Raw genomic sequence first — 22,532 nt, 5'->3', positions numbered from 1 at the left:
TGGGAGCAGTCACATTATTCCCCTTAAGAAAATGTCTGTTTAAGATGAACCTCTTTTCATCTTTCAAATGAAAGTGGAACAAGAGGTGCAAACACGCTGCACTCTTCTTTTGGGATCCAGACAAGCTATACTTTGGAAGTTCTCTTCCAACTGTGCTGTTTCCTCTTAACAGTCAGATCTCTTAGCATCTGCAACATCAAGTAAATAGGGTCTCATTCTGTGTGGATCTCTGAATGTTATGAGCATATTCCTAAGGAGTCTATGGCAAAAATAAGAAAAGCTGGTTTACGATCAGTAGGCTTCAATTCTTTGCATGTGAATCCACATCCATATTATAAAATTTGTATGATAGTGATTCAATGAGATTGAATGCTATTGGTATGTGGCAAGAATTCACACCATTGCTTCTTTGTATGATAAACTGAGCCATCCTGCAGCAATGTACACTTTCAGTGGTGAAATATAAAGGTAGCATATGAAATGGGAGACTGGGTTGCTCCACTGAAATGGAATTTTTCAGTCTCAAGTTAAAATGAAACATGAAACTCAGAAGGGGCTTCTCTAGTTGATGCAAAACAAAACGTTGGGATCAAAATAAAGTCCTAGACAAAAAAAACAGAAAACCAAACCAGCCCTCAAACGCTGAGCATTTTTAATATGTATTTGTATCAACATTCAGAGCTTTTCACAATTTGTTGAAAAATTTCCAACCAGTTGTAAACAGAATGTATATGTGTCCTGGCACTTATGTTCTCAATTTCATGAATGTAACTGCTAGTTTAAATTGTAATCAGATGCTGCTAGAGCCTCTTGAAGTGTGTACACTATTTCACACCTCTGAAGCTGTGTAAATTCCCTCTGTCTTTATCTCAATTCTGTAACAAAATGAAAGAACCTTGGATTAATCTGTACTTTCCAACAAATAGCAAGATAGAGGAAAAAAAAAAGGAAGACAACTTAGAAAAATTAATGCATTGCTCTTGCCACAGAGTGTCACTCTTACTCCACATATGTTTAGCTAGTGAAATGAGATATTTGTCTTCTTTACTAGTCTACTTTCTGCACATTTCATTTAAATAATCTGCAGATTTGTTACTAGGGCATAAATTACAGCATATGTACCCATCATTATGGTATGTTTGGAACATAGTGTAATGACTTGCTAACTTTATGCCTAGCTGGACAGTTCAGTAGGAAAAAAGAGCTGATGCAGAGTTGGGGCATGCCATATACCATTTCAAAGTCTGTGATCTCAAAACTTCAAAGGAAGAACTGATTTTTCCAGAACAATTAGTGAGTAACCAACTGGCATGGACATCAGACCAGCAACCCAGTTTCTTGCTTACACAACTCAGCCAGACCATATATTTCTGAGCAAAATTATAAATGATGGCAAGCAATGCTTAGTTTTGGATTTTTTCCTTCAGACTTTTCTGTTCAAGAAAAGACTTTCCAATTGGAATAGTTCATGGTTACTGTTTTTAGCGCATATCCAAGTAAGCATCATATTAAACTCACATCTGAGATCTTGATTAGGAAACTAAGAGAGATCAGGAATTCAGTGATATGATTATTAAAGTAGAGGTATAGGACAGTGGCTGGGGGTTTTCTGTCTACTTGCATGGTAGGATAGCCAAGGAGATACTAAAAAAGTCCCTAAAAATATTTTGAACTTGTCTGCATCTGCCTGACTATACAAGAATATGAGTTTTACATGTGTAGAGTGTCAGTCCTGTAAATATTCATATGCTTACAAACTTTTTTCTTTCCTCAGTGACATTTCTTGACTTCTCTAAAAATAAAACAAACAAACCTCTAGTGAGATCTGTACCTAAAAGAAGATTAATTTTTCTGTTTCAGTACCAGAGGCAGTTGATTCCATTAAGACAGTGGTTTTGTCTGACACCACCATCAATATAACTTGGAGTGAACCTCTGAAGCCAAATGGACCTCTAGAATCCATCCGCTATCAAATCTCTGTCAGTTTATTACCTCCTGTCCCAGCGACACCATTGCAAAAAAGTGAATTTCCAAATGGGACACTTGCCTGGTCTGTTAGTGGGCTCCAATCTGGAACAAACTATTTATTCAAGGTATAATTACAAGCAGTTTTACCTGTTTGTTCGCTAGCCTGCAAATCTTTAGACTGCTATTTTGTAAAGCTATATGTGTGTTTTGAAAATATGAGTTCAAAACTTGGCAGACTTCTCTCAGTCCTTTAGTCTTAAAGAAAATTAAACATCACAGTTGTTCATGGTTGTTCATATTAAATCCTTAGAGCTGAGATCTTTTCTATTTGGGGAGCACATCACAGATCTCAAGAGTAAAGAAGAGTTTCTGCTGCAATCCTGCTGTTATTCCCTGATACTTGATGTAACATGTTAAGACAGGGTCAAATTATGATTATCCTCTATTCTCAAAGAAGGATGCCTGGAACTTTGACCTGCTTGTGAAGGACTAGTTGAAGTGCAATCAATAGGGCTATGTGAGTGAAAATGGGTCATGGCCAAAAGATAAAGGCTTTTCTCAGGAAAGCAACATATCTGAAACTTTCATAAAGGGGAAACCTCTGTATGTTATATCAAGACCAGACTCAGCCATTTTGCTAATTGCCGCTTTTCCTTTAATAACTAACTTTTCATTTAGCAAAAAAAAAATTAATTTCTTAGTCCAATAAACGAAAAGGTGTCTAGTATATCCATAGAAATATAGGTGATGACTGAATTAATAGTTGACTGATTCTGTCTTGCAACAGTCACATTTTAAATAAAAGTATATTATAAAATATGCATGCAAAGGTCACAACAAGAACAATACATCAATGTTGACCCTTTAACAGATACAGAGGACTTAAAAATGCAAGTAGGGGCTTGGCTGTTTAGTGGTCTTTGAAGAAAATTTCTGTAGACAAGTATATTGAAGGGTGGTTGCAAACCCTCTGATTTTGGATTTTGTTGAAATACGGTGCTGTCAGTGCAATAGAAGAAGTAGTTTCTTCCACTACCCAGGGAAGTCATGGGCAGAGGAAGATCTAGGTTTTTCAACTACCATATTGAAACAGGAAATTTATAGAAATAAGAAATATAATAACAGGCCAGCCTCAGGATAGCTAGCAGAAGCAGCAGAATGAGATATCCATCCACCAGCTGCTACAGTTCATATGGACTCCAATGTCAACATCGCACGACAGCTTTGGTGGCTTGCGTAGTTATTCTGGGCTATGAATGGTGAAAATTGAGGGGAAGACACATCAGCCCAACTGCCACCCCTGTTGTCCGACTCAGGCAGCAAGGATTTTTGAACAGCCAGGGCCAGTGGGAGTACCATCCTAAAGTAATGTCAGTATTACCTGCCTGTAAGAACGAGCAGAAAAGAGTAACTTAACACGAAGACAAAATCAAGAAGGTGGAGGAACCAAAGGAGTTCAAAGTAGCAAGGACTAAAAAGGCAGTTAGGAAGGGTCTGTTAGTATGCTGAAGAAGATGACAAAAAGAAGATTAGGTTTCAGTATCTAGTGCTTTTTTTGTTCAGTTTTTAGAAACGGGAGACCTGTGACTAGATATTTAACACAACTGCATGAAGCTGATGGTAACACAACAGATCAGGAGAAGGAAAGATCAGGTTAAAGACTACTTATGTAAGTTATATGTATTTAAGTCAGCAGCATACAATGGCCTTAAACTACATAAGGAGATGGTTAAAAACAGTCTGTGGATGTTCACAACTATCTTCTGTAACTTTGGAAGAGAGCAAGTCCTATAGAACTAGCAAAAAAAAAGGTCACACTTAGCTTCAAAAAGGGAATTATAAACCACCTAGTGTAACTTCAGTACCTGGAGTTATTTTAAGGACATATACAGTCTTACTAGGGCTATATTAGAACATATATAGGTATTATTAGAACTATATTAGGACAAAATGGTAAACAGTTAGTATACAAGCATTGAGAGGATAACAGAGGAATAAAAATGTCCAATGTGGATTTGTAAGAGTAAAACACACTGCTTCTTCATTTACAGATGGAAAACAATAAGGAAATTCCTTTTAAAAGGAAAACAATAACTGATGTATCTGAACAGCAGGACTATCACCAGAGTGAGATTTTCAAAAGCAACTAAGTAAACATGCTGTCTGCAGAATGTGTGCTGGGTACATCACAAATACTGGGTGCTTTCACAGTTCATGCATGGGCTGGGACAACATTCAGCTGATGACTGGAGGGGATCTGTTCTGGTCTTAATTTGATTTTGTGCTTTTGTTAATGATTAGGATGGTATAATGGGGAATACATATATACCCACATACCCATATACCTGTATGAATGTATGTAAGTATGCATACCCAAACAGAGGTCATACTTGATTGTGGCTTAGTGGAAGGCAGTGGGCTAAGGCACCTCCTCACCTTGTTTTTTTGTGGTTCTAAAACACTGCCTAGCATGTGATGTGACATCTGCATGCCTGTGTAAGAGTGTGTGGTATTTAAGAAAGGTCTAGAAAGAGAAGAATCTTGGTAGAAAGATGAAATGAGAAACTAAGAAGAGTCTCTGAGGAAGGGGACTCTAGGCCATGAACTTTCAGCCTGAAGATGTGTAACGCTGCAGCTGTGAGGCTCAAAATCTTCCTACACTTATATCTATAAAACAGCTAGTCTTCCAAACACTTGGAGCTGCTAAAGCCACCTTTCCAACTGGTCTGGTACTGTACAGTTTATCTGTTTCCTTACTAGGTTCTTGTTTTTCATCCCAATGAGAACTGGTTTTCTGCAAGTGTCCCTGTTATTGCAAAAACTTTTGAGACTCCACATGCACCTGTCAACATAGTTCCCAGAAATACCAGCTTCCAGCTAGAATGGAGAGCTCCTCAGCACATCAATGAAACCAGCTTCTGGTTTGAGCTGTGTAAGGTAAAAATGCCCCTTAAGTTTTTTTCCAGATCAGAGCAAATTTAACCCACGCTTTTCTGGTGAGCAGGACAGGGTGGCAGGATGTATATAAAGAGTCTCAGTGGATAATTTGGGCATGGTGACGTCAGTCTTAGTGGCTCAGAAGAGGCAGGATAGAGGCAGTGTTTGCCAGGAACAAGGAGGAGTGCAGCTGTAGCATTTAGTACTCCATAGTGCCAAAGGACATCCTGGATGACCCCACCAGAATTCCTCCCTGCTCTCCTGTTTCAGTAGAGTCCCCTCCCTTTTTCCTCACTGTCCTCCCCCAACCTGGCTTGTAGCTACAAATCTTATGTCTGCTCTCCACAAGGAAGAGAAGAAAAGGGTTTTCATCACTAAATATCAGCTACAACCTAGTATCTGAATTTTATTTTCTTGTGATAGAGGTTAGGAGAAAATGATGGAGAGAAAAACAGGTCCAGTAGTGCAGACTGCAGAAGTAAATGTTACAGTGACAGCAGCATGGATGGAAGCTTCAGACTTTAATGTCTGGACCACTAGACACAGAAAATGTCATGTGCTAAACTGGATCATGTAGATTCCTTAATATAGATAATCAGATTCATCAGGCCTACATCAAACATTTCTCTGCTCTAAAACAAATGTCATAGCACAATTCCACTAAATCGTCTCCTTTCAATTACATGATCCAAGCTGAACTCACGGGCACGTTATGGTGATCCAGAAATACAAGCTGCACAGAGATAAGCAAGGGGAAGGCTCCTTTTGTCTATGCAAAGGGGTCACTTAATCTGTTGTCCTTTGTGGCTGCCAAGACTTGTAGGCCTCCTGAAAACAAAGAAAAAAAGCTAAGTTTTGAGTCCTTGGTCTCTGAGAGGACAAAGTCCTGTAATTGAAGCAGCATGTGTGTAATCTCTCCCCTATGATATCAAAGATGGCAAAGTAGTTAATCTACCCAGGAGTAGAACTGTGACACACTTTCAGCAAAGCAAGAAAGTTGACTACAATGATATTTTTCTTTTCTAGTGGCAAACAAAAAGTGACTGGTTTTCTCCTGCAAGTACTACGTGCACAGCAGATCTCGTTTACACATGCAATCTGACAGGAACTCTTCCTTCAACCAGCTACTTTGTAAGAGTAACAGTAGTTTATGTTACAGGAGTGAAAAGCACTTCTTCTTCAACAAGCTTTAAAACTACAGGTAAGCACTTAATGTAGGTTAACAAGATTTTAAGACTCTTTTCAGGACATGAATATTCAAACACAGTATTTTGTAAAATTTAACAGGCAATTTTCTTATACTAAGAGCCAATAGTTGTGTGTGTTTGAAAAATAAGTAACACAATATCATATCTGCAAAAGTAGTAGGGAGAAAGAAATGAAGTTCACTTCCAAGTGGAGCAGAGGAAAAGAGTGAGGAAACTGAAATGAAATGCCTATATATGCATGTGGACTCATAACTACTCGTAAAAGGCTGCATGTGAATGAAAATTTTGAAATTTGTCCATTGCAAAGAGAAGGCCAAAGATTCATTCTCCATGGGAATTACTGATGTAGATCCTCCATTCTTTTGTATGTCTAAACACCCGTGTGCACATCTAAATTTTTCTCTGTGCCCGTTAGCTCTTTGTTTTGCTAAAAATACATTTTAAGAGTTCTGTTTCTTCCCCCATTTGGCCTAAGCTGGTGTTCCCAGTAAGCCAGGAGTTCCAAAAAGAGCAGAGGACACTAAAAACTCTGTACGGTGGGAAAAGGCTGATGACAATGGAAGCAACCTGACCTACTACATCTTAGAAAGCAGGTAAGCTATGCATGCAGGCACTCTTCCCATAGAGAGCAGCCCAGAACAAATCTGGATGTTCAGGGGCTTTTAGTTTGGCTCTGATGGGAAGAGTGAAATATCTATGATGCAAATGTCCTTCTCATGGGATGTCTTTCTTGGGTAAACTAATAGCCATAATTTCTAGAAATTCCTAGAAAACTTAGAAGGAAATATATACTAAAAACACTTCCAGATCAACCCTGAAATACAGGGATATATTTGGATATGTGTTGGTGAATTAGAAGAAGATTTGGAGATATTTTCAAATCACAAATTTCAAGCATGTAGTATGTATTTTTGGCTAAAATATTTATAGAAATGTCTTGGTGTTCAAGGACTCATGAAAAGACGTTACAAAGTTGCCAGAAAAAAATCATAAGGTATTCCCACTGACATGGGATGACTAGATAATTTTTAAAGTGCTCTGTCACCAAATACAGATTGCCTGGACTATACATGTCACACTCATTAGGCATCTATAGAGTGCCAATTCACACCTATTCCTGCACTGGCATTGGAAGGGCTAAATGGACAGGTTAGAATATACTGCTGTTTGTAGTGACTTTGAAAACCATGACTCTGGAGGAGTCTGTTCAAGGCAGTCAGTGCAAGGTTTGATTAATGCCTTTTCTAAAAATGAGGAGAGTCCATCTTCTGACTTATTTCTATGACATTGTTTGAAACCAGAACTGATGGAGGAAAGCAATTTTTTAAACTCAGCTATTATTTCTTTTTGCTCAGTTAACTCTGTGCTTAGGAAAGCTAAGGACTGACAGCGCTATGGAGCTGAGCATACTTTACCTGTATAAGTTTTCACCCAGACATATTTTCCTGGTGCTGTAAGCTTCCTCCATAGAGGTCTGTGAGTGTACAGCAGCACTGACCTGCATGCTATGAGACCACAATAATTTTGATATGCCAACAGCCAGTTTGTACCTGGCTTGCTGTGGATGGGTAAAGAAAGGACAGTCCCTTGGCCTGTGTCAGGGCTGTGTGTTAGCTGCTGTGTTCTCCAGGCTCCAGCTTCTTATTCATCTCTGGAATCATAATACATCTCTAAGGTTTTGGGGGATTTTTTTTGTTGGTTTGGTTTGGTTTTGTTTTGTTTTTAAATGAAATAAGCTTTTCTCCTGCAGTTTGAATCTGCACATGCTGATGTTTTTGACTGAATTTCACTTTGAGCCTCATGATCCTTCTGCACCAGATGATAGAAAAATGTTAGGTCAGTTGCATAACATTCTAGGAAATATTTGCATAGCCTTTTGAAACAACCCCTGGTTTTCATACAACTCTGGTAGGGACATGTACACACCAAGGACTTGAACATAGAGTTTTGCCCAGTCTTTCTGGTTTAGAAGTGTTTGACCTTTTTTCTGATTAAAGCATGTTGGGAGAATGATTGACGTGCTCATGAAGGTCATTTCACATGAAATATTAGTCTTGTGTGACATGAAATGATATTTCATATATGGCCTTTCAAGTTTAAATACATGGTCTTCTTTTGGTTGGTGAATAATCAGCTCTGAATTTATTGTGAGCAATCAATCTCAGTCCAATGGGGAAAGGAACAAATATACCCAGCAGTCAGCAGATACTATGGGAAACTGGCTAGCTAAAGAATTGAGTCTTCACTGCCAATGACTTGCTTCCTGTTTAGCTTGTGAAACCTGATGCACAAGAGCCACTGAATTACTCTGGGCTCAGGAAAGCGAAAACCTCTAACAAGACACAAAAATAAATGTTTATTTTTTTCTGAAAGCTAAATAAGAAGGTTTTGAAATCTTGGCTGTGAGATGTACACTGAAACAGGTGAAAGAGTGCTGGGGCTTTTTATGTCTAAAACGTTCTAGCATTTCATTTCCAATGCCAAGCTAAAGATGTGTGATTCCTAGCACTGCTGAAATGGCACGGTACAATTTTGTGCTCCGTAGCCAAAACCCCATGACCAGACTGAGCTTTCATACAGGCAGAGAGATGTTGTGAAGGCCATGGAACTGAAGCGAAGAACTGGGGGCAAAGCAGTAAACTGCTCTCACTGCATTAATGACATAACTGTTATTTTGCTGTGCCCATTGCAGGAAGCGGTCTGACAACACCAGCAAAGTGAAGTCCTTGTGGGAGGTGGTTTACAATGGCTCCTGTGACAGTATTTGCATATGGAAGGCTAAGAACTTAGAAGGAACTTTCCAGTTCAGAGTAGCAGCTGCAAATGTGCTGGGACTTGGTGAATACAGTGACACAAGCAAGGATATAATTTTGGGCGAAGGTATGTCCTGGACTTTCTTACTCTGTTAATCAATTTTTTTATTCAGAATAATCATACCAATCTATGAAGAGAGACCTGCTATTTTAATAATGATGTTGCTGCACAGGTAAAGTAATGTGTCTAAGAGGTAATGAATGGTGACATTGATATGGTAACCCCAGCTGCTAGTGCTCATCCAGACTCTTTTGCATGGAACAATGGGCCTGAAATTTGTTTCTGCTGATTTATACCAGTTTGTCTCTGTGACCCTGCACTCTCCATCATGCATGATTCTTGAAATAAAGGCAAGCTCTTAAAATGGGTAAGGATGTGAGGATTACTTCTTGCCTTCATCCAGAATGTTAGACCTACACTCTGTGGGTGTTTTTGGAAATCCCACCTTGAGTGGTCAAACCATTCAGCATTTTCTCTTCCCATGTATGCAGTAGGTCATCACCAGAGCAATGACCCAGAGCTGGGGGAGGAGGATTAGTCTGACCAAATGTAGACATCTACATACAGCCTACAAGAGAGCTTTGTGCAGAGGAAGACATTTACACAGTAGGCAGCTCAAGGGTTCTCTCAGGTTTGCTCAGCTCCATAGGATTGATATCATTAGTATACACAGTCATTAACCAATATTCCTCCTTTATTTAACAGATACTATGATCTCTCCAGACACCATCATTGCCATTGTTGCTGTGATTGGAACTGTTGTTCTGGGCTTGACTGTGGTCATGCTATTTGGTTTTGGTATGTGTCTGAGATTTTGCGTATCCTTGCTTTGCCAGGCCTCAGTAAAAGTTAGTTCAGATGATAGGAGATGATTGGCCTTCGGGTTTAGGGAAATACTGAGCAATCCCCAGGCAGGAATTTATATTCTCATCCTTTGAGGCCCTCAGAATGGCTGGTTATGCTTTCAGTATCAAGAACAGGATATCAATTCACTCCATTCTCAGGCATTTCTTGCTGTTGATTCCCTGCAGGGAGAGCACAGGAATGCTGAAGGAACTCTGATGTTCCTGTGTATCTTTATAAGTACTTGTACCTTATAAGTCTCAAGTTGGGTACTGCATTTGTGCACCAAAGGGTCCCATTTTTTTTCTCTTAAGCTTTGTCCCTGAAGAAAGGATGTAGAGGTTACCCTGAGATGTAGATGTCCACATGTGATGGTCCTGCCCTCTCACACCTCATCCTGTCCCTGGGATACAGCAGCAGCCATTTGGGCTTGGGTCTTGCCACATACAGAAGTGGATGCTTGACTGATTTTTCAGTTCAAGGAGCAATTGTCTGTGTTTTGTGGGAAAAAGATGGTGGCCAGATGGAAATATCTTGCTTATGTGAGCTGCTGGGGGGCCATATTGAACAGAATAACAAAAAAACCTGTAGCCTTTCAGCCTGCTTACATGCTGGGACACTCTCAGAGTGAAATATCTGATGGTCTGTTTTTCTGTTCCAGTATGGCACCAAAGATGGAAATCCAGAAATAAGGCCTTGCCTGGACAGGTAGTGTTTATCAAGGAAGATAAAGAATTAGCTCAACTCAGGGGGATGGTTGAGACAGTGGGACTAGCCAACGCCTGTTACGCTGTAAGGTATGTCCTTGAGAAAATGTATTTTCAGGACAAAAACATCTAAAAGAGGGCTTCCCTGGACTGATTGTCACCACCGCACTCATCACTGATACCTCAAGGTGGAGTTAAGGGCTGCATCTGCACTGCAGGGCAGGTCTGCTCTGTAGTATGCCCTGCCATGTTGGCTATCTGGCATGCACCCTGTCCTGGATTGCTCCTAGCCCACCCTGCACACTCACATTGGTAAGAAACCAAGTGCACGAGGAAAGAAGACCTGGTGTTTTCCATTAGCTTTCAAGACATCCAGGCTTCACCTGAGCTACCCTTAAATGTACCTGATGAGACAAATTGTGCCAGATTCATTTGAGGAAGAATTTTAATAACATTTCAAACATTCTTAGGTGTGAAGAAGTGACTAGTATTGCTGTTTTGTAGTGCTCTTCCTTCTCAAGCAGAGATCGAATCATTGCCAGCTTTCCCTCGGGACAAACTGAACTTACATAAATTGTTAGGAAGTGGAGCATTTGGAGAGGTGTATGAAGGGACTGCAGCAGATATCCTGGCAGATGGAAGTGGAGAATCCAAAGTAGCAGTCAAGGTAATCACAGCTGTGTATTTCTCTGGCAACAGAATGGGATGGGCAGAGAGATTTGGCTCAGAGGTTATACTACAGAAACAGGTGTTGACAGATTTGGGTATTTTCTTGTAGTATTTCTTGCAAGTAACTTAAAGCTGAGCCCATATCCTTGTAATGATTGCTGGAAAATAATGTGCATCTATGGCCATGTCTATGTCTGATTGCTTTACTTAAGCGCTATGTGATAATGGTAGTGGTGACCTAAGTGTTATTATACTTTTGCTTTCTGTTGAGTAGACTTTGAAGAAGGGTGCAACAGACCATGAGAAGAGTGAATTCTTGAAGGAGGCACACTTAATGAGGTAGGGAGAATTTTGCCACTGAGTAGCCTTCAGAAGCCAATATCATGTGAGAGTGGTGGCCTTCAAGAGGAATGAAAGCAATGCTTTCCTCTAAACGAATTACTGTGGCATTTTTGGGGTGTTCTGTTTCTGCTAAAAAATTAAAATATTACGGATGAATCTTATGAAAATAAAGTTATAAAACTGATCAGCAAAATTTAAGATACAGACTGCAAGTTCAGTATGCTCATATCATGGATTTATTGGGGTTTAGACTGATGTATCTTTGCTCCCTTAAAACTAAGTTGGTTGCTAAAGGCAACTGGGCAATATTCCCATTTTACCAAAATAATCATATCAAAACCAGCTGATGCCTTGAAGTTTCAGCTTACTGTGGAAATTGGTTTTTAAAATTGTGCATACTTACCACTAGAGGCTGCCACATACCTCTACTATTGAGGCAGACTTAGAAAAATAATACATGTGTCACCAGTATGAGAATTTCACCAGGAAAGGTCTGTGTGTCAGCTAGAAATCTGGTTTTCCAGAGCCTCCACAGAAACAAATAGAAGTTCAGCTGAAGTTTTAAGCTGGTAATATAAGACTGAGAGTGTGGTTAATTTTCAGATGCACTTCTGCACTTCTCTGACTTGTATTTCATGAGTGCAGAATCAGAAGAATCTTTTGGAAAATGAAGGATTTTATATCCTGTACAGAAAACCTAGTGTTATTAAATTTAAAATTGGTTTTCACAACATTATTTTTGTGTTTACATATTTTTAAGAAAATATCTTACATTTTTTGCCTAACTTTTTCTACATACTGTACATTGAATGAGGTAAGAGGCTTGTGAAAACCAAAATGGAACCATGTCATTAAAGTGTTGACAAAGTTTAATTAATTAAATTAATCAATTTAATTAAATTAATTAAATTTATGATGAAGAGCAAGTGTTGTGTGTAAACTTCCTACAATTTAGCTTCAGTCTACCTAGCAGTCATAAACCCCGTTAAGCTCTCTTTTCTGTGTAGTATGGAAATTATATGTATCCATAATTAAAGTCTCTGAAGTTTCCTCAATTCTGCTTTCTTGTTGCAGCTAAAAATCCAAAACCAGAAATCCTGGAAAAGTATATAATTGTAAATTTTTACATTAAATATAAACACTGATGTGGGCCCTTATGTACACCAATACAATGAGACATAGAAATGAAGATAACAGAAAAGATTAAATGTTATATACTCCCAGTAGTCATTAAACAATAATAAAAAAATTAGTATGTTTTATATGCTTTAAATCTTTCTTTTTTTTAATGTGAAAAAAGAATGATTTATTTCCCTCGTGGAGGGCTTAATGATTTTTCTTGATGTTCACCTGTAAGGTCTCATAAATGAAACCAAGGGCAGAAAGGGAAAGTAAGTGGACCTGATTATTTACAAACTTTAATGTTAGATATTTAAATGCAACTTTTATTTTGCTTGCCTTTTTGGATGTTCATTAAAATTTGGATCATACTGTTATGTGTACTGTCCCAGTTAAGCGAGGACTATTTGTTTCTTCTATTATTGCTATGCAGCAATGGGGAAATGGAATTGTCTGTAATTCAAAAAGTCATTTGATATTGGTTATTGGTGAGTCATTTGTGTATATATATATATGTGGAGCAAATTCTTGGGTGTATCCCATCACTTGGGAAGTAAGGAATGACAGTTCGGTGGAGAAAGGGCTGCGTGAGCTGTAAGGAAAGTGCCAGGTGCTCCTTCCCCTCTTTTTGTTCTTGAGAGTGCTAAAGTCTGTCTGAATGAGAGGTATGTGCTAGGGCCAGAGGGGGGGAACTGTCAAATTCAAAATCACACTTTTTGCTAGAGTCTTTGCCCACACCTAAGATTATGTGAATTGAAAGAGGTTGGAAGGAAAATGTCCCTCTCTTTTATTTGTTTGTTTACACTGGTGCATTTGACAGCATTTTGGACACTACCGGTTCGCCCAATAGAGTCAAGTTTCTCTGACTGCTGGTGCAAGTCCTTTCACACAGCAGTGCTGAGGGAAAACCATTTTCTAATACAAGAAACGTGATTGTAAAAACACAGGCATTGACAAAGGCAACAAATATTCTTCATTCTTTGAAAAGTGCTAGATCTGAGAGTGCTGATTGCTCTTTTTTACTCCCAGTCCTTTTGGACAGACACAGGCAATTACTAGTGTATCTGCAAGTATTCCTCATGCATGTTTTGTTTCTTTTGAAAATATACTGTGAGTAACAGTTCTCCTCTGAATTGTGAAAATAATATTTTGCACCTTGTGCTTTTACCTTTTCCTGTGCATTTCTCTGAATCAGCAGTTCTACTGTGAGTATATTAGTAAAAGCACTCTATTAAAATACTATAGATAGCTTTAATGTACAGGTGGCAATTCTTGTTATTCCTAGATGGGATTGCCATTTGGCTAATTTTCTTTGCTTCCTGGAAATATGATGAAGTGTGCTTTTAATACACATGCAGGCATCAGAGGGCCCATCAAAGTGCAGTGTAAGCCTGTGTTTTAAAAGGATGTCCCTGAACTGTCCCCATGACTGAGCAAATCCAGGCACTGTGAGTTACTAAATCACGTTGTTGGTAGAGGCAGGATTGTAAAGGCCAAACTGTTCATTCATTGCTTGCAGTTATATGTACTTTATCAGCTGTCAACTAGCTGGATTTGTCATATGTAATCTTACAGTCGTTTCCTTCTCTTTAGTAAATTTGATCACCCCCACATTCTGAAGTTACTTGGCGTGTGTCTGTTAAATGAACCTCAGTACCTTATACTGGAGCTGATGGAAGGAGGAGACCTACTTAGCTACTTACGAGGAGCCAGAAAGCAAAAGGTAACGTAAAGACCATGAAGCTTATATTTTTAACCTGTAACTGCCCATAGTTTCTCTATTTTTCCCTTTCTCAAAGACCATGCTGATGTTCATCTGTTTCTGTATCTGCAAGGTCTGACCTGGCTTTTCCTTAATGCCCTGGGACCTCAGTGTTGAGTGCTGACCTTGCATTTAGAGTTGCTATGAAGAAGTTTGAATATCATTAAATCACTGACCAAAATTGTGTTTTCAGTCATGAGATGTCTGCTGAGTTTCTCTCTATGAATACAGTGAACAGTCCTTTGAAAAGTGATCACAAAAAATGGTGGTCATGTATCTGGTCTATTAGGCCTCAAAGGACTTTTTTTGTCTTTGAATAGCAGCAGTATCCTTAGTGTGCTAGGCATAGTCCAGGCATATAAGAAGATACTGTCCCTGTGCCTGTATCCTCATATTCTTTAGAAGGCAAGAGGAGAAAAGAATAAAGAATAATTGTCTTTAAGTAATTTTTTCCATATGTTACAGAGGCTCTCAAATAAACAAGCAACCACCAAAAATTAAAAATTTATAATTAACACAATTAACTAGTTGTTCGCAAACTACAGGTTTGAATGTCTGTGAGAGGAGAACAGAACTTCCTAGGGTTTAATGACAACCCGAAATGCAGAACAAAGAACTCAGTAGGATTTAATGACAAAATGCAGAACAAAGCCCCACTCCCTAGTGTTTAACACAACCCAAAACACTCTATCGCTCACCTGACAAGTGAGGACTCTCAACCTCGAGGACCTGCTCAGGGCAGCGTCCCGACCCAAGGCACCTCGAGGAGTTTCCTTGGGCAGCGTCCTGACCCAAGGGGAGAGTCCTCGACCCCAGCGTGCTGCTCCAGGGGACAAGCTCAAAATGGCTCCCCCAGGGGACTCCATTGATACCCAGGCTGAATCTGACCTGTAGTCAATGGCGGCTCCCATTGGCCAAAGGCCCCAACTACCGTGAAGCCCCGAGAGCAAAGGCCATCAGGAGCTGCTACACTTCAGCAGCCAAGAAGCCCTATTTGCATTGGGCGGGTGCACCTGCCACACCATAGTTAGCATGCAGATTAAGAATATGGATGGTAGGATTGTAGGACAAAAGCGCTCAACACTGAAATTTTATAGCATTATAGCAATTGTCTAGTTCATTTACATGATCAGATCAAATCCACACTCAGTATTGAGTTCTGTTGAAATGTATATACAAGTATTCTACTAGAATAATATATTAAACTGATTAACAGAGCAGCAAGCAAACCTGATCTGATAGTGGGAGGAAATTCTCAGGGTCCCATTTCTTCCACTATAGTGAAGAAACAACTCTGAAAGTCCCAAGATATTCTTAGCCCCAAATCAAAGAACAGGATATGTTCACCTGCCTTGCAGTGCAGTGATTTGGCAGTTTACCCTGCTGGTAATTAGCATTTGCTCTATTGACATACAGAGGTTTTGCACCCGTGCTTTGCATGTTTTGGAAAAATCCTACACATTTCAAATGAGGAAGCAATAACATCTTTACATAGGGAGGTTGTCATTCTGAGTTTGTAAAGCTGGAAGACGTGTCTAACTTCTGTCTTTGTTTCTTGTAGCTCCAGAGTCCCTTACTGACAATGACTGACCTCTTGGATATATGTATGGATATTTGCAAAGGCTGTGTCTATTTAGAGAAAATGCATTTTATACACAGGTACAGAACTTATTTCCTTATTCTTCCAAGGTTTACCCACAATATTGGGACTGATTATCTTACCAGGGAAAAAATGCCTAGAAAGATGTCACAATGTAACAGGGAAGTTGAGAGCACTGGAGTAAAATTTAATGTTATGTTTTTCTGCTGAAATCACCTACAATTCTCTCACAAAATGGTGGTCTGTCTGCTCTAAGACCTGAATCCAGGACTCGTTGCACCCTAGGCAAGAATCATATCCTGTGCAACAAAGAGAAGGGGGCAGGTAAGGAGATCCATTTACTGTCTTCATCTACCTAATGGGTAGCTATAGAGGACATAGAGCCAGACTCTTCTCAGAACTGTACAGGGAAAAAATGAGAAGCAACAGGCACAAGTTACAACAAGGGAAATTAGAGAATATTATTCACATTGTGCAGGATCAATCACTGGAACAGGTTGTCCGGGGAGGCTGTGTTATGTCCAGTCTTGAAGATATGCAAAACTTAACTGAATGAGGCCCTAAGCCACTTAATCCAACCTCGAGGTTGGCACTGCTCTAAAGAGAGGGCTGAACCAGATGACGTCCAGAGGCCCCTTCTGACCTGAGTTATTCTGCAATGCTGATGCCATCCTCTTGTTTTTGCCTTACAAATCAGGGACCTGGCTGCTCGCAACTGCCTTGTGTCTGAGAAGGAATATGAGAGCTCCTCCCGGGTAGTAAAGATTGGTGATTTTGGACTTGCCAGAGATATCTATAAAAATGATTATTACAGGAAAAGAGGAGAAGGCCTACTCCCTGTCAGATGGATGGCTCCTGAAAGCCTCATTGATGGCATCTTTACAAATCGCTCTGATGTCTGGTGAGTTATAGCAGCCACACAGCTGTGGGAATGATCATACTAAATCCCACAGCAAGAAAATATTGGTTTACAGGGGGAATGATAAAGTTGCATCTGCCATCTCTAATAATTTTTAGGCTAAGACTGATTTCCTCCTAAGCGATATTTTAATGAGCTAATGAACAGTTTGGCACCATGACAGTACCTGCATGGATATATTTCTTAATGCTTTGAGCTCTAGCTTTGGATTCTGTCTGGAAAGAACTAGTGTCACTCAATCAAATAATTTTGTACTAGGCCCACAATGTGGTTTTTGCTTGACTGGTAAGTGAATTGACTGCTTGCATACTGTTCCATTTTGTTTTCCATTAAGTTAATTGGCATTTAATTCCTAAAACCAAATACTTTCCCTTTACCATATCACCCTCTTCTGGTGACTTCTTTATTTTGAAGCCCAAATTTATCAGCATCATCAGTGGAAGGTCACAGTACTTTGCTATGGAGGTTTGCTTAAAGTGTGTCTTTGGGTGGGTTTGAGTTTACGGTGAAGCAACAGAGGCCCATGTCAGGAGACATGGAAAAAACCAAACCAGACCAGATCCATTAAACCTGAGATTCACATAAGTTTAGATTTCTGTAGCCATAGGTATTCATGGTGGGCTATAGCTCACCAATCTTGTCCAAATCCTCAGCCCACAGTCCATCCATTTGACTGCCACTCTTACATTTTTCTAAGCAAGTAATTTAGTGCTCAGTGCCAAACCAAATGAGGTGCTGATTGCTTTCTGAGTGGTGCTTAGGAGAACTTGTCTCTCTCCATTTCCAAGGACACCTCTAGAGATTTCTAAACACTTGTTTAAGTGAGGACATGCTCAATCAGAGAGTGTTGCCCAGGGAAGCTGTGGCACTCAGTGTCTTCTAAACTGTATCTCAGCGAGTCTGCAAAAGCGTGTCTTTTCTACACATTTCTTTTAGCTATTCCAGAGGCTGGTTTAAGGACATATGAATTGTTTCATAAAAAATTAAAACTTTTTACTCCTAGTTTTTCTGAGTCTTATTCTTAGGTTAGAGACATTTTAGCTGTTGATAGGGAGATTGTTCATGATGACTATGGTAATTAAAATTTTTTGTTGTTGTTTCTTAGGGCTTTTGGAGTCATAGTGTGGGAAACATTAACTTTGGGTCAACAACCATACCCAGGTTTCTCCAATACAGAAGTTTTACACCATGTACGATCAGGAGGAAGGCTGGAATCTCCAAACAATTGTCCTGATGACCTGTAAGTTAATGTTCTTTAAATGTTGTTGACAATATTTATGAGAAGCAAGAGGCTTATTGCCAGGTGGCCATAATTTTGAATGTTACTATGCCCATGCAGAGTTCAACATCCTCCATTTTTTTTTTCAGATAAAACAGGTAGCACTTTTAGCTGCCAGCGCACTACTAATTCATCCAGTAGTGTGGCCTGTGAGTAAGAACTTGAGTATTGAAGCTGAATGGTGGGTATTGGTCTCTTAAACAGGATTTCAGAGACTATATAGAGTCAGTCTTGGGCATGAATCTGGTAGTAACGTGATAACAGGCTGAGAGTGCCTTAAAAGTTAAGATGGCTTTAAAAAAGAATTTAGCAGTCCCTGTACACCATATGCCTGTGATAGCAGATATAACTGACTTTCTCAATGGTAGCTGCAGGAACTAGGCTAATGTTATAACATGTGTGGAAAATAAACCGTGCCCTCTTTGCAGATATAACTCTTACAAAAGCCAATAAGAAAAGCTGAAGCAGTACAGCAAAAGGGGTCTGCACTTCTGGTTAGTCTTTAGCTGAGCTGGATAAACAAAGCTTTCAATTTCCATTTGTCTCTTGAGCACAAATTTCAGATTTAATTGCAAATTTATTGCAATTGAAAGAATAAAAAGAATACATGTAGTAGTGGATCAAACCCATACTGGGCAGAGATATATAAAGGAGGAAGTTGAACTTGAGCCCAATGATCACTCAGAGTTGCCTAATTTCATGTCTCAATTCCTATATCACCCGCTCTGCATAAGCAGTCATAGCAATGCACTTGAGAGCCGGCCCTGCAAATGGAAGGACAGGCTACTTACAGTGCACAATTCTTACTCCTGAGGCTGAGGAAATGTCTTGAGAGTAATTCTGTGATTGGCAAGCCCAGATCTCTGTGATAGGTCTCACATCAGTTACCATGCTCTGAGATTCAGAGAGGGTGATTATTTATCATTATGTAGGTATAGCTGAAACACCATATTAGCAATAAAAAAATGGTAAGCTTTAGCACTTGGAGGAACTGAAAAACTGAAGGGATTAGGATTTTGTTTTAAGAATAGAGTGAAAACTGGAAGTCACAGAACAAATGAAAACCCAAAGCAATTTAATTTTCAATATTTTCTGCTGAAAAAGGTTTCCTCAAAAAATTCCTGACAGCTGTCTTGTGAATAAAAAAGCATAGGAGGTAATGTATATCCATGTGCTAATTTGATATTCAAGATCAAACAAAGGCTCATAAATTGCCTTTAAAACAAGTGACCAGATCTTCAGAAGAATGAAGAAAACTTTGCTTGAAGTAATTTTTAAGGTCCCAGATCTTAAATTTAGCATAGCATGTAGGGCTTAAACATTGGTCTGCCTGTTGTAACTTGTAGGATCAGGGCCTAATAGCAGTAACACAGCTTTTGAAAGCCAAGGGACTGAATAAGCTCTTAGAGTCTTGCACCATCTTTTATCTCATTTGGTGAACACTCAGCACCTGCATGCAGCTTCTGTCAGTAGCATAAATAGCTTTTTGCTACTTTGCTATATCATTAATGGCATGCTGGAATTCTTGACATTCCTGCTTCCTTCCTCGTGGTTTTGAACCTGCATCAGGGCATCAGCAGTCAGTAATTGTCTCCTCAGTGCTTTGGCTTGCTCATTGTCATTTGACAAAACAAACCATCACTGATAGGAAGAGAGTTCAAAGGGCAAACTACTTCAGCTGAGAAGTGTTTAGGAATTTGTGGTAGGCTTACACTGCAAGGACAAGTAGGGCTGATACAGAAACCTTGGGGTGTAAAAGCACTAAGGAAGTGGGGTTGGGTTCTTTTTCATCAGGGGTGAGAAATTCTCCCCCTTGCCTCCACAAGATATTACTCCAGGGAGTAATCATCTGTTTTCCCCCAAAGAAGTGTGGATAAGTTAAACTTGGTAATGAATTGGAAAAGAGGCTTGGAGATCTATAAATGAGCCACATTTATTGAAATATGAATTAGATGTATGAATGGCACTACTTTTGCAGTCAGAAATCCACATCTGGCACATCCACCTGAATGTGATGCTTGCATGCAAGAGCATGCCAAGGTTTAGACTGAAGTTAGCTAATTTAACATAGATCCTCAAAGGCTGTGGATTAGTCAGGAGAATTTGTACAAGTGCGGTGCCACTTGACACTTGCTGACTTGAAGATGCAGTTTCACCAAATGCTCACTCCCACGCAAAGTTATACAACAGTTTGATGAAGAAACTTTAGTTTGGTAACTAAGAGCTTTTGCTATTTGGCTCTGGGAATGCCCCCTGAAGGGATTTGGAGTGTGGAAGAAAAGAAGGGCTTGCTCAGAATGTATCAGATGAAAGCAGGGGCTCTTCTTCATCCCAGCAAATTTTATCCTTTTCTAAGAAAATCCCCACATCAATTATATTTTCCATCTCATGTGAGAGAAAATTAGTAATGTCCTGTAGCTTCTGTGCATAAAGTGCATTTCAGGAATTGTTCACTTTCAGCCTCCTATGTTAGATACTAAATATTAGTTATTTGGTTTTCCAGACTCTAGAATTCTTATTTGCCCCGTGTATGCAGCTCTATTGGACATATGGTTGTCAGTTGTCCCACACAGATAAGACATAGTTTTGAAGCATAGGTCTGTAGGTGTACATCTAGGTGTATAGTCTAGTTCTTAAATCTAACATAAACCTTTAGCTGATGTTGTGTTTGGATCTGTTATTTTTCATTTCTTCTTGAAAGGCTTTCCCCATAAACTAGGGGAATCCTCTGAGTGTCTTCCTTGTACTGAAGTGATGCACTATTTGATAGCCCATGTTTGGCTCCCCCCAAAATATAGGAATGTGCTCAAGCTGTCATTCATGTACATCTTGGCATATTAACCTGGCTTTCACCCTCTTGACTGGTCTCATGCTAATGCATTTCTGGGCTAGTGAAAGTTTATGCCATGTGACTTAAAAGTTTAGATGTCACAACATGCCTTGAAAGCTAAATATCATGTCACAGATAGCTGTCCATGCAAAATTTGCAGATACATTCTGAGACAGCATGAAAGTTTTTGTCATTAGAAACGTAAAACCTCTCCGAATTAAATACTTTGTGAACAATATCAATTCTTCTGGTATTAATATTTTAAGCCAACCAACAAGTAATTTGATTTAGGAAATAAGAATATAGAATATAGTTAAAAGGAGAACATTCCAGTTCTGAATGTTTTGGCAGTAATGATATCCCCACTCAATAACAAAACTGAACAGCTTTATAAAGCAGATTGTCCAATAAAAAATTAGTTATTTAGACAGACAGAGATTGTTTTTAGGAATATAAAAATATTCAGAAGCCATATTTGTCATGTTCTTGTTTCATAAATGAAAAGAGGAAGAAATTTTTTACAATGAGGATGGTGAGACGCTGGAACAAGTTGCCCAGAGAGGTTGTGGATGCCCCATCCCTGGAAGGCCAGGCCGGATGGGGCTTTGAGCAACCTGATCTAGTGAAAGATATCCCTGCCCATGGCAGGAGGATTGGACTAGATGATCTTTGAAAGTTCTTTCCATCCCAAATCATTCTATGGGTCTATGATTTATGTATCATTTCCTGTTTCTTTTTCTCTCTGTTGGCCTATGGCTGTCTGCTTCTTCCTTTCTGTTAGAAGAGCAGTGTACCCAGTCAGCTCTTTTGTTACATCTTGCACAAAGCTCTGCTCATGAGAGCCCATGTGCTAACCTGGTGGAGCACAGCATCTCAACTTATGTTTTTTTTCTTGGATATTCTACCAACCAGCTTGAAGAAAGCAGATTGTTTGGCTTCCAGCATCCAAGACGGGCTTTTGAATTCAATGAGACAGACACTTTGCTGGCAGCAGAAGGAAAACTAGTTATTTCACCTCATTTTGAGCCCTGTTCAGTACTTTTCCATCTATATTTCCAGTGTTATCAATAACCAGTACATCTGAAAGTAAGCAGATGAAGTGATTCGGAGCGTTAGGAAGTTGCTACCACTTTTTAGACTCTTAAAATGGATTTTCAGGATTTCACTGGATCCTTTTGAAAAAAATTGGATCACTCTGTCCATCTCCACAACCACATGATACAAATTGATGAAAAGTGGTTCTGAAAGAGTTTTTCTACTCACCTTTCTCATCCAATGTCAATATTTTAATGAAAAATGTCATTGAGAAATCAGAAGTCAAGAAATTTCTCCCACCTGTCACCAAGGGTTTTGTAAAATACCCAATTGTGATGAAGGACAGCAGTCTCCTTTTTAAGATGGATAAGCAAGGATCTGAGCAAGCCAATTCATTTCACATAACTCAGTAATGCCTGGTATCACATAGCAGCAGGTCTGGGAGGCTGTTTGTCAGGGGAGGATTTGAACTTAGGGCTTAGAGGTGAATACTCCACATT

At 39.4% G+C, this 22,532-nt stretch overlaps 1 protein-coding gene across 1 annotated transcript in view; it reads left to right on the top strand.

Annotated features, from left to right (window-relative positions):
- The window catches only part of ROS1 (ROS proto-oncogene 1, receptor tyrosine kinase), a 77,264-nt gene that overhangs the window by 42,274 nt on the left and 12,458 nt on the right, over positions 1-22,532 (top strand). Inside the window, exons 30-42 of the mRNA XM_074862355.1 lie at positions 1,861-2,093; positions 4,729-4,905; positions 5,932-6,106; positions 6,589-6,706; positions 8,806-8,993; positions 9,633-9,725; positions 10,432-10,567; positions 10,982-11,144; positions 11,421-11,485; positions 14,201-14,330; positions 15,931-16,028; positions 16,667-16,870; positions 17,994-18,128. Of these exons, the coding sequence (XP_074718456.1) occupies positions 1,861-2,093; positions 4,729-4,905; positions 5,932-6,106; positions 6,589-6,706; positions 8,806-8,993; positions 9,633-9,725; positions 10,432-10,567; positions 10,982-11,144; positions 11,421-11,485; positions 14,201-14,330; positions 15,931-16,028; positions 16,667-16,870; positions 17,994-18,128 (1,915 nt within the window). The remainder of the gene's footprint in view (positions 1-1,860; positions 2,094-4,728; positions 4,906-5,931; positions 6,107-6,588; positions 6,707-8,805; positions 8,994-9,632; positions 9,726-10,431; positions 10,568-10,981; positions 11,145-11,420; positions 11,486-14,200; positions 14,331-15,930; positions 16,029-16,666; positions 16,871-17,993; positions 18,129-22,532) is intronic.

This window comes from Strix uralensis, chromosome 3 (genome assembly GCF_047716275.1).
Source record: "Strix uralensis isolate ZFMK-TIS-50842 chromosome 3, bStrUra1, whole genome shotgun sequence".
Taxonomy (NCBI): Eukaryota; Metazoa; Chordata; class Aves; order Strigiformes; family Strigidae; genus Strix; species Strix uralensis.
The sequence above is the reverse complement of the archived record's forward strand: the minus strand, read 5'-3'. Positions and strand labels throughout refer to the sequence as shown.